The 13,143-nt window shown below is 37.2% G+C and overlaps 1 protein-coding gene across 4 annotated transcripts in view; it reads right to left on the bottom strand.

Annotated features, from left to right (window-relative positions):
• Positions 1–1,950: 1,950 nt before the first annotated feature.
• Positions 1,951–13,143, bottom strand: part of Br140 (bromodomain-containing protein 140) — a 75,313-nt gene continuing 64,120 nt past the window's right edge. For all 4 annotated transcript variants that reach the window (XM_069827930.1, XM_069827932.1, XM_069827931.1 and 1 more), the window contains 4 exons: positions 12,928–13,142; positions 10,147–10,385; positions 7,678–7,820; positions 1,951–6,230 (listed from right to left, as the gene is read on the bottom strand). In XM_069827930.1, the coding sequence (XP_069684031.1) occupies positions 6,008–6,230; positions 7,678–7,820; positions 10,147–10,385; positions 12,928–13,142 (820 nt within the window). In that variant the 3' untranslated portion in view covers positions 1,951–6,007. The remainder of the gene's footprint in view (positions 6,231–7,677; positions 7,821–10,146; positions 10,386–12,927; position 13,143) is intronic.

Genomic DNA, 13,143 nt, shown 5'->3' with positions numbered 1-13,143 from the left:
GATTGTTTTCTTCACCTGACATAATTAGGGACATTAAATCCAAACATTTGAGATGGGCAGGGCATATAGCACATATGGGCGAATCCAGAAATGCATATAGTGTGTTAGTTGGGAGACCAGAGGGAAAAGACCTTTGGGGAGGCCGAGACACAGATGGGAGGATATTGAAATGGATTTGAGGGAGGTAGGATATGATGATTGAGACTGGATTAGTCTTGCACAGGATTGGAACTGATGGCGGGCTTATGTGAGGGTGGCAATGAACCTGCGGGTTCTTTAAAAGCCATTTGTAAGTATGTAAGTTGTAAATGACATTTCGTATCTCTAGGGTTTAAAATACGATGGTATCCACATCGTAAGTTCGTGAGTTGAATATCAGCTGGAGGTAACAAATTTAGTAACAATATTTCTTACAGTGGCGGCTCCTGCATATTTCTTAAGAGGAGGAAAGAAGTTAACAGCGCAAAATGACACCTTGAATGAAACATGCTACAAATTAGCCTACATGCATACATGTAAGACCAGGTAGTGTTAGGGTTGGCCTTCCCTTTTGTATAGCAATAATCTGTTTTTGTAAACTGAGTTTCCTAAATTGTCCAAAATATAATATGTTTTCACTTCCATTCATTGTTGAATAATTGCATAAATTAACAATTACAAGGAAATTCACAACCTCGCAGCATTTTTCGAGCACACTACAGCATCACACGTGTTGGAAGAGACCAGCTACTAACACGTAACTGGAACCGTTTTACGGAAATGGGAATGGGAAATAATCTGAGGAAAGAGAGAACACTGCACCCACCCACCCACGTGGTCTGTGTTGCCACATGTACATTTTACAAGTTCAGTATCACATGCTTTTGAAGAATGTCAGGTCTTGTAAAGTCATACTACCATTATTGTTCAAAGCTGCCGGTGGCCGATTAATTTTTTATGTTATAAATAATGTAGTTTGGAGTACTTTCAATTTCAAATATATTTGTACAAAACTGACAACTTGGCTGTTGTCCTGTCCAGTAGACAATGAATGGAAGTGAATTTCAGAGTCCAAAAAGATCTGCGATACTAACTTAGAACTACTTCCTCTTTGTTTTATATAAATCCAACTTCAAAGTTTCAAACCATGAATAGTAGCTTATATAAAGTGCAATGAATAATATATTTTGATTTATAATTTTAAAAAAAGTTTACATGATGTCTTTCATAGCTTTCATGTCTTCTCCTAGATGTGTTATAGTCTGGTTGAATGCAGCATCGTTAGATAGCAGCAGTAGCGAGCTTGTTGCAAGACCAGTCGGTTTCTATTTCCCACCCATGCGCTGATTTAGAGGAGGATCTCCTCCCTATCCGTTCATTTACTTGCTTTAAAACTCTGCTTCTTTCTCTGGCCGCTAGTGCGCTGTTGTCTATGTGTGTTAACTGCAATAAAGGAGGAATGGATTGACTTTCCTCCACACAATCAATCTCGCATCCTTCTCATAGTTTTCTAGCAGAACATGAGTGCACGTTGTTTAACACTTGATCAACTGAGGTTTTCTTATAGCTGTGAACTTAAAAGTCATCGAATCTTCGTCGAATTTCAAGGCATATATTTTATTTGGTATTTACTTTCAAAAGAAGAAAAATGTGAGGAGGACGTTCCTCCTTTCCCTCCCCCGAGGAACCGCCACTGATTTCTTATCATGCATCTTTGAGAAACATTGCATTAAAATTAATTTCTTCTTCTTCTTGCTATCATACTCTCATTTGAGTCAAAGATATCTGTACTGTAATTGTCTCAATCTTAATTCTCAAGCTGGAATAATCAAAAGAACGTCAAGAAGCCAGCCAGTAGCAATCAACTCTTTGTAAGTAATGCAGCAATGATACTAAGAAAATGGAATCAATGTTAATGACGTTAGGAGGAGGAGATAATAGGATCAACATCACAAAATATTTCACAAGAAATACGTAACAAAAATATTTATTTAGAACAATAATTGTGAATGTTTCTTAATCAAGGCGAAATGTTCATTACCAATTATCTATTATCTAGCATGCTATGTATGATTTCAGATTCTTCTTCATTTATGTAGACTGAACTTCTAAGAAGAGTACGAGAGTTTCTTGAAAATTTAAAAATAACTGAATACAATCAGAAATTGGATGTTAAGAACTTACAGTAATTCTAAAGGTAAAATGTTTAGAATATTTAATTGAAAATGTAACATTTTATGCATATAATATCCTGGACGTTGAAACCTGTACAGAGCATGAAAATGTAATATCTTCCTATAAATACTGCAGTGAAAATTCACTGAAATACTTTCCATCGTTATCACATTTTAATGTAGTCTTTCTTCTTTCTCCTTCCACCATTTCCTCTTCATTTCTTTACTGAACACATATCTGCAATGCTTTTTAATAAAGTAGTGTTTTAAATGGCAGCTATGAATGAAAAAATTGAAAAATTCTAGAGATCAATTTGAGATTATGTAGCAAGTACTATTCTATTAACTTTTTAATGGAGCAACACATCTGAAGTAACTTTACAAATACAAGATCTATGGTCACATTCTCATATCAAATGAACTGCTCTATTGCAAGTCTGTCACTAACATCTATCATATGGTAACTATAGCTAACACAGAACATGTTCAACCAATCGTAACTGTTCTGATGTAATATTTATGCTACAGTTTCGTATAAATACTGTGAAAAATTTACACTCAGGACCAATATCAGATTAACGGGAGCCCAGAGTTAATTTTAAGCTGAGACCACAACTCTGATTCAACTAATACAGTGTTACTATAAACTTGAATAACTATCGTTAGGAGACACTTAGAAGCATGATATTGGTATCAATGGAAAGAGAAACTCAAATATTTTTTGTTATGTTGGTGAACCTGTCGCATATTTATTAATTTGTTGCTAGGAGACGAAATAACAGAAACATGGCTGCAAACGAAGACAGGAGGGCATTTTGTGTGCTAGATTTTCACATATCCCAGTGCATGGCCCTTTTTTTTTTGTCGAGGAGACAGTCACAGGTAATTCATACCTAGACATGTTACAGTTATGGCTTCTTCCACAACTGGAACAGGACATCGAAGGTCTCATTTTTCAGCAGGATGGGGCACTACCCCATTACCACTTAGATGTCAGAAACGAACTGAATACACGACTTCCAAGGAGATGGATTGGACGTGATGGCCGTGAAGATTTAAAATGTTTGCATTGGCCTCCACGTTCCCCCTACCTCACTCCTTGTGATTTTTTTCTGTGGGGTTTTATAAAACAACAAGTGCATTAGCCACAATTACCACCTACCATTGAGGATCTTCGTGTCTGCATCACAGAGGCCATTGCACTGGTGGATGGTCCAATGCTACAATGTGTATGGCAGGAAATTGACTACAGACTTGATGTGTGTCGTGTGACACAAGGAGCTCACATTGAGCACATGTGACTTACTTACGGTTGTGAACCAAATGTTTCTCTTTCTGTTGATACCAATTTCATGTTTTATAATTTTTGCTGATTTAAGAGTAGCACAAGTGATTTAACCGAATGGCTAACAAAAAATATTTGAGTTTCTCTTTCCATTGATACCAATATCATGTTTTTAAGTGTCTCCTAACCATAGTTATTAAGTTTGTAATCGGAAAGATCATTTATAGTAACACTGTATTTCTGTAGTCATTCAGTAACTAATTGTATTAATGCATGGTACATATTCAAAAATTTGTAAGTTCACTGCTAAGAGACGAAATATATTTCAGAATGCGCCTTCCTATTAAGGCAGTGTTAGTCACATACTACTAGGTTCAAAAAGTTTCCGGAATTTTACTACCATTTTTCGTATTAATATATAACAAGGGATATTATACATTTGTTTTGTTGGTAACATTCATGATGTCATTTCCTTAAAGTTTGTTGATAATGGCAATTATTGGTTTTGAGTTGTAGGCAATTGTTTATCATAGTGTTTTGTTTGTTCGTCGCATTTTGTAATTATCTCCACAGAGCAAAGTACAAGCATCAAGTTCTGTGTTTTGCTGGGGACATGATCAGTATGGCTGATGAAGATGGTGATTTCTTAAACAAAATGAAACTGGTGCTACTTGTACGACCCAGTCCCTAAACGACAGTCATCTGAGTGGAAATCGAAAACATCTCCTCGGAAGCAAAAATTTCCTAGGGACACTTCCAAAGGCAAAGTTATTTTAAATGTTATGTTTTATTTAACGACGCTCGCAACTGCAGAGGTTATATCAGCATCGCCGGATGTGCCAGAATTTTGTCCCGCAGGAGTTCTTTCACATGCCAGTAAATCTACTGACATGAGCCTGTCGCATTTAAGCACATTTAAAGCAAAGTTATTTTGGAAGTTTTCTTCGACTCTCAGGATCTCGTGCACCATGAGTTCATTCCAGAAGGTCGTACTGTAACGAAAGAATTGTACGTAGAAACCCTCCGTCGCCTCTGGGACGCAGTGAGAAGGAAACGTCCAGAAAAGTGGGTAGAAAACAACTGGTTCCTTATGCATGACAATGCACCTGCTCATCGCGCAATTATTGTAAAGAATTTTCTTGCCAGGCACAACATAACTGCTTTGGATCACCCACCATACTCTCCTGATCTCTCACCACCTGATTACTTTCTGTTTCCCCGTCTGAAAAGTCATCTGAAAGGACGGAGATTCAATGCTGAAGAGGTTATCGCAAACGCGACGAGAGCACTAAGACGGGTTTCACAAAATGGCTTCCAGGCCTGCTTCTAGGAACTCTACACGCGTTGGCAAAAGTGTGTTGTTGCGGAAGGCAACTATTTTGAAGGGAATGCTGTAGAATAGTGTTTAAGGTACGTTGTTTCTATGATGCTAGCAAATTCCGGGAACTTTTTGAACCTAGTATGTAAGTACTTGTTTTGTGAAGGTCAAAGGCACATAAAAATTCACACAATTGTCATTAGAGTCTGTAAGTTCTACAAACAATACAACTGAAATGTACAATGGAAGTACTAGCAGTGACACTTCGTTAAGAGAATGATACATGAAATTTGAACAACGTTATACAAAACTGTTTTGTCATTTAGTACCACATAATACAAGGCATAAAAAGGGTGAATAAAATATTTAACTACAAAAAAAAATGTAACTTCTTACTGACTCAATTTTACAAAGTGAATAAATTTAAGTAACTCTAGGAATTAAAGTATCTCAAGAGTAATTCTTTCAAAAAAACAAAATTACGGTAACCATAATGCCAAAAGTAACTTGAGCCAGAAATAAGAGAACTAAGATTAATGACATCCAGCTAAAATAAAGAAAAACATCAGTTTGTTAGTTATGAGAGACTTACTCATAACATACAACAAAAACACAAATCTATTTAAACAATAACTTAAAAACTATAAATTTGGATTTTAGTTAATAATAAACGATATCTTTTAACAATTGTGGTTTTGTTGAATTTACTCTATTGAGTAAGATACGAAACCTACTTAATTCACATACAGTACATGTACACAAAGAATCAAAGGTGTTACTGATCACAACAAATCTAGGGCTTCTTCTCAATGTGACCCAAAAACAGAGCTCCCCCAATCTGATACTGAGCATGACACACTTTCAATAAATGGACTGACAATTCCTGAAAACTATAATAATTTACGCCATTAGAAGAGTCAAATGCCTCTATTGCATTGAACATATTAAGTCACTTTCACACCGACATGAAGGAGATACAAAATGCTGGTCATTCTTGAACATATGAATCTCTATTCACTTTGTATAATTCTTGGGAGATAAGCAACATATGCTGCAATGTTATATCTCGGTTTGAAATACACAGATGAAGAGAGTTGATCAGAACCAACAAAAATAAGATCTATAAACTAAACAATCTCTTAACTCATTTAATCCAGCTGCCTTTCTCGGTCATTTTTTTAACACTTCAATTTAAAGAACTATGAAGCGATACCATAATGCTCTTCCTGTCACACATTCCTGTGTTCAACTTTAGGTTTCTTCAACAGGTGCTGGAAGATCGGCATTCCCCACACTTGCTGTTCGGCCTCTTTTCCCTTGGCCTCCTGCTACTTGACAGCGATGTAACATGGCTTCCTGATATGCTTTCCGCACTGCTTTACGATCTGTTGGTTTGCGAGACTCTGTCAATTTGGCTTGATCTAACTCTGTTGTTATGCCAAGCGGTTCAAGTTTATTGCGTGGTAACCACTGCCTACAGAGAATACAGAAAAAAGTTACTATTATTCTTAATTAACAGGACCTTCATTTTATGTTTTAATGAAGGATTAATAAGTCCTACACAGAGAATTATCTTAGCATAATCACGATACAAAGAACTTGAACCTTTAATTACTTAATCATTATAGTAACCAGTGCAAGAAAATAAAGAAAGGCAGCATTTGTTGCTCGAGCCACTAGCAATATCTTGAAAGTTTTATATATACAGGGTGATTCACGAGGAAAGGTAAAAAATTTAGGATGCGATATCTTAGGCCATTTTGAGTGAAAAAGTTCATATGAACATAGGTCCGTTTTCGAATGATGGCGGAGCTAGATGCATTTTCTTGGTAAATGTGAATCAGATGTTACCATATGCTGCTGACATAAGAACTTGAGACAAGGTCACCGACAGCAATGAATGACGTAACATTGGAATCTACATTGTGAGCGATGTAGGTAAGAAAAAGAAACCGGGTGGTGGAGCATTACAAATGTCCAATCGCCTGCCCTTGTCTGATGTAATAACACAGAACTCTCAGATAACACAAATACACTATCATCAGTTCAGTCAGCTACCTACAGTACAGTAGTTATACAGGTACAGTTATCGGAAGTGTTAAGTTGTGTTTTTCAAGATGCCTTATAAATTTTTCGACTACAGAATAATGTCGATATTGTGTATGTGTACGGTTTGTGCGATGTAAGTTCCTCGCGTGTCGACGCTGAATATGAACGACACTTTCCGAACAGAAGGGTACCATATCGAAGAGTACTTACTGTCTATGGGGTTGGATGAAAGACTTGGTATAGCAAAGGAAGGGGGAAACGACACAGGCGCCAATCGACCGTATTTTGGATGCAGCATAAAGAACAGCCACATGCAACTCTCCCGAGCGATGAGCGTGATTCACGCCCGAGCGCAACAGTACATTCAATCAGAAGAAGGTACCTTTGAAAATGTGTGAAAATATCGACCCCGACATCTAGAATATTAGGTACGTATGCATACGTGAATATAAACTTTAAATCTGTCCGTAATCTGTCTCTAAATACGAGTTAGTATAATGGAATCTCAGAAGTTTTTGTGAAATCAACCATTCGAAAATGGACCTATATTCATATGAAATTTTTGACTCAGAATGACTTTCCTCGTGAATCACCCTGTATGTGTGTGTGTATGTATATGTATGTATATATATATATATATATATATATATATATATATATCTGTGTGTGTGTGTGTGTGATGATATCAAACTTCATTTATTTTTGCAATAATGTTCAGCCCACTGCTGCTAAGGAGCAAGATGCACATGGAGTATTACAGAAATGTTAATGAACATTTTTCCCAAATAGGTGCCCACTTAAGTAATTTTTGTGCACATAACCTTTTACATCTTATTTGTAACAAATATAATTAAGAAATGAAAACCACTTACCATGTGCGTTTTGTATCAAAAAAGAGCACAAGATAAACAGGTTCCTCATAGTTAGAGGCAAGAGCTAACACATCAGCTGGCGGTGCTGGAATCGGCACTCCATTATGTAAATAACCAGTGCGAGGCATTTTTGGGTTGATTATCTAAAACAAATTATGAACAAATTAATCGGCTAACATCACGTCATGCATACTGTAGTATTTACACTTTGCAACTTTGTACGAATTTATTCTAAGAAAAGCAGTGTCACACTACATTTTAGAAAACTGCCTTCTGAAGGATGCATTGGAAGGATGGTGAATGGGAGAGAGGTGTGAGCAGAAGATAGATGAGAGACAACATTAAGATACATGGATCGTATGTGGAGACTAAAAGGAAGGTGGTAAATAGAGAAGATTGGAGAATACTGGGTTTGCAGTGAAAGAAAAGACCTGCCCTTGGGCAGAAAACTATGAATGAAATGAATGAATCTAGAGCAAATCTTTGTTTCATTAAGTCTAAAACTAATACAGTCAACTCTGGATATAGTAAACTTAAATCGTTGGTTCCGACCTGCATATATTATAAAAGGTAAAGGTATCCCCGTAACATGCCATGAAGGCACTTGGGGGGCATGGAGGTAGAGCCCCATGCTTTCCATGACCTCGGCACTAGAATGAGGTGGTGTGGTCGGCACCACGCTCTGACCACCTTTTACCCCCGGGAAAGACCCGGTACTCAATTTTATAGAAGGCTGAGTGAACCTTGGGGCCATTCTGAAAGTTTGGCAACGAGAAAAAATCCTGTCACCACCTGGGATCGAACCCCGGACCTTTCAGTCCGTAGCCAGCTGCTCTACCAACTGAGCTACCCGGCCGTTTATAGTGAACCCTCACTTTGGTTATAGTGAACCTAAAACTAGAACTTATCCCAGAAAATGTAATTTTAAAATGGCCAAAATGGTAATTTAGGAAACCCTTCCTCCTATAAACTTCCAAGAATATGTTGAGAACAAAATCTCAAATCATCTACTCATTATGTGCATTGAAAGACAAAGGATTTGTTCAGCTTCCTGGACAGCTTGAAACATGTTAAAGAGAATAGTGTATGCAGTGAGGGATAAAGGAAGGATTAGTTCTGATTCCTTTAAAAGAGGTTATTCGACGAATAGGAAGAGAAGTGTTTTCTTTTGTAAAAGGGAGTAGAGTGATGACCAAAGGGTAAATACAAGAAGGATTACAATATAATGGTCCTCAACCCTTCCTCCCGCATCCTTGTAAAAGTGAACCCGGAGAAATTCCGAGGCCGAGTACACAGTAGGCATACCTCTAGTGGGAAGAAGTGCGAAAGAAAATGTAAGGAAAGTTGCAAGATTTAATTCGTAAAAATATAATTTACGATACCAACTAGCTTATACCATGTTTATGAGAAATTACCAACGTTTACACATTTACAGGAACAGTTCGGCTGCAACCAAACTTCAAAAGGATGACCTTGAGTTCAATTATAGCTGGTTACACTAACATATCTAGGCTTGTAATTACAAAACAGAACATTTCCGGATATAGGTTCCTATACGAAAGTTGTTCCTAATTGTCTCCTCTATCATCCCTGTAAGTCACTGAATCACCCTGCATATTTGTTTAAAATGTTGGAGTCTCATTGTGAACATCATGTACATTAATCATGTTGACATACATTTGAATTAAATATCTGAAGAAGTCTTCACATATTAAAGGTATACATATCAATGTTCTAATTTAATTTTCCCAATATAATAAAGTAATAAATTTCATTACAATTGGTACATGAGGACTTATGAAAGGGAGATCTGAAAGGGAGGGCAAAAGCTTCCTTTAATTTTAGTAACGAAATTCTTTAGCTTTTATCATCCAGTCCGCTGTCAAAAAATCTGAAAGTTAGAATTTATAAAACAGTTATATTACCGGTTGTTCTGTATGGTTGTGAAACTTGGACTCTCACTTTGAGAGAAGAACATAGGTTAAGGGTGTTTGAGAATAAGGTGCTTAGGAAAATATTTGGGGCTAAGGGGGATGAAGTTATAGGAGAATGGAGAAAGTTACACAACGCAGAACTGCATGCATTGTATTCTTCACCTGACATAATTAGGAACATTAAATCCAGACGTTTGAGATGGACAGGACATGTAGCACGTATGGGCAAATCCAGAAATGCATATAGAATGTTAGTTGGAAGGCCGGAGGGAAAAAGACCTTTAAGGAGGCTGAGACGTAGATGGAAAGATAATATTAAAATGGATTTGAGGGAAGTGGAATATGATAGAGAATGGATTAATCTTGCTCAGGATAGGGACCAATGGCAGGCTTATGTGAGGGCGGCAATGAACCTCCAGGTTCCTTAAAAGCCAGTAAGTAAGTAACGAAATTCTTTAGGGTTATAGCATCTATTTACATTCACGTCAACGAGAAACAAGCAAGTACAAATATTAGATACTGAAAATATACCCACCAAGGCAGGATACCAAGGGTATCCCCGACACTTTGCCCATACTAGATCTAAAGGTTCTAGAGATCCACTACTGGCTCCTTCCTCTTCCCCTGATGATTCACCTCCTGAAGCTCCTCTCTGTTGCAAATCAATGCTCGAGCTACCACCGTCTTCACTGCTACCTGTACTACCTTCAGATGTGGAACAACTTGAACAGGTTGAGTCTGATTGTGTCTCTTCATCGGTCTCAGCAGGAATATCTGCAAATTATCAAAATGTTTATTTAACTCATGCTATTTCGGTATCAGGATCAGGGTGTCTACCGAAAATGTAAAACAAAAATTAGTTACCACAACTTAAGAATATTCACAAGCACGATGAAAAACATTAACCACGTTTCAGTCACCTTATGGTCTGTCATCAGACTTGTTTCTTAAGTTCTCAAATCTTCATTTCAATGGACACTCAACCAACTTCTCCCAGCCTTTTAAACCAGCAGTTTCCAACCTGTGGTCCGCTGTGAGTGATTTGAAAGGGGTCTGCGGAAGATGTTTTTTCAAATGGTATTTTAATAATTTCATAGTGGATGCAGATGATATGATAAGGAGTGTGCTGAAAGAAATACTGCAACTGCCTAATGATCAGTGGCGTAGCATGAAATTTTGAGCAGGGGAAGCTAACTCAAGTTGTCTTTCATGTACATATGAGAAAACGTATTACAAAAATATAGTCTTAAAATAAATAGTAGTCAATGTCAAGTCAGCAGTCCGAAGATTGGTTGGAACCTCGTAAGTAACACCAATAAGGCATGACCTCAAATAGTACGTAGTAAAATATGATTTCATGGTTTACACATATCTCTAACAGACACGGTCATTTGTTTTTTAGATCACACTTTTGTTCGTAAGTCAGTCTTGATAATACAATTGTCCTAAAAATTCAAGTAAATCGGTGTCAGGAACTGTTATTTCGCTCATTATTTATTATATCAGCCACAATGCACATTAACACTTCAACTGAACACAACTGACGAAAAGGATAACTCGGTAACTTTCAATGTAAAAGCTAGCTTCTTCCGTGCCTTGCGACCAGGGTAGTTCAGTTACAAAGGGATGGAAAATCTGCGGGGTGGGTTACACAGAAGAATGAGTGAAAGAAACCAGTTTGCTTGGAAGCTGGTGTGTGCAGGCTTCTTGTTTACTGCTGCATCACAAATCATCCTGAGCTGCCGCATCACAGTATTTAACGCATAAATATAAACTCTATTAAAATTAATAAATAATTTTGTTCATAAACTGCAGGTTTATTATGAAATTATTATTAACTGGGGAAGCTGAGCTTTTTAGCTTAAATTGACGCTACGCCACTGCTAAAGATATTCTTACAGATATGTTGTATACAGACACAAAATTCAAGGGATTAGGTTTATTTTGTTCAGCATGGGAATTATACTTATAACATATAAATGCATGTAAGATATTGCTTAAATCCAATAATTCCTTCCTACATGCTACAAGGCAATTATCCCAAGAAATTACTTCCAGTTCTAACAGCACTCAATATCACCGAATCAGCAAATATTTTTGATAAATACGGCACTGTAGATATGTGAAAGGTACAGGAAGTATTAAGAGAAAAAGCGTTCGAGAATTGGAGCCAGAAAAAACATAAAGGCAAAGGCATGCTCTTATACCAACAATATACCCCTGCCAATAAGTGGATCCGGAATCACAAGGGTCTTTCCTGTAGTGAGTGGAGGGAAGCAATCAAAATGAATGCGAACGTGTCAGCTGTGCATAGTGTACCTGGCAGGTCTTTGGGCAGTAACCTCTGTCAATGTTGCAACAGGGAGGTTGAAACCCTTGCCCATGTCCTGGGGGTCTGTCCACATGGTGAACTTCTACGAAATATGTAGTAAGATCTATAATAGCAACTGTCTTAAGGAACAAAGGTTATTCAGTATATGAAGAATTACACGGCATATCCAGTGAGGGCAGTAATCGAAGAATCGACATAATTGCATTTAAACCTTTCTCTCTTGAAGGTTACATCATAGACCCTACTGTGAGATTCGAATCGCACGAACACCAGCCAGAAGAAGTACACGAGGAAAAAAAGGAATATATATGAACCTCCCATCAATTTTTATAAGGACAAATACCATCTGGAATCCATCGTCATTACAGGACTAATGATAGGAGCCCATGGGACCATACCCTGGTTCCTAGTCGACTTCTGTAAATCTGTTGGCCTGCATAAAGATATTTTAAGAGATCTAACAATTGCAACACTCAAAGGATCAATAGCTATTTTCAGGCATCATACATATGGACCATGACTTTAATTCACATCTTCTTGGCGTTACTTCATTTATAATCATGTGTTTCAATCTAATTCAAATTGTCATTTTTCATTCTAACAGCAATATATCAATAAGTCTCAAGGCATTTACTCTATTCATTGTATCAAGGTAATCTTTGTCAATGGCAACCTGTAGTGGTTACAGGAAGAAATAAATAAATAACTTTATTTATGTTCTCTGATACCTATTGTCATACTTTTGAATTCTTAACTTCATTTAGTTTGTTGCAGATTCACCATTGGATTTCTGCACTTAGCTATAAAAATCTAAAACTGAGAATTACAACGGTTTTTCCTCATACGGTTAAATATATACACAGAAAAATTTTTTGTTTTATTGTTCTACTACAATCTTCTCAATTTCTCTCTCGTCCTATGGCACAGTTAATATAATTATTGTTTTCTAAAATATGGAAATAATTAACAGTGCTCTGTACTAACCTCCACCTCGTCTATAAACAGTAAAACTTGCTGAGCAAGGTAATGGTGGGGCAGGCATCAATGTGCTTGCTCGATCAGCATCTCCTGTTCCTGCTAATAGAAGATTCTGTTCAGCATTAGAACTGGAAATCGAGCATTGATTCAATGCAGTATCCAAATTCTTCCGAGGACGACCAACTCGTCGACGACTGGATATTAGAGGCGTACCGCTCGACC

The sequence above is a fragment of the Periplaneta americana genome, chromosome 6 (assembly GCF_040183065.1).
Source record: "Periplaneta americana isolate PAMFEO1 chromosome 6, P.americana_PAMFEO1_priV1, whole genome shotgun sequence".
NCBI classification, from domain to species: domain Eukaryota; kingdom Metazoa; phylum Arthropoda; class Insecta; order Blattodea; family Blattidae; genus Periplaneta; species Periplaneta americana.
Note: the sequence above shows the minus strand (reverse complement) of the source record. Positions and strands in the feature narration are given on the sequence as shown.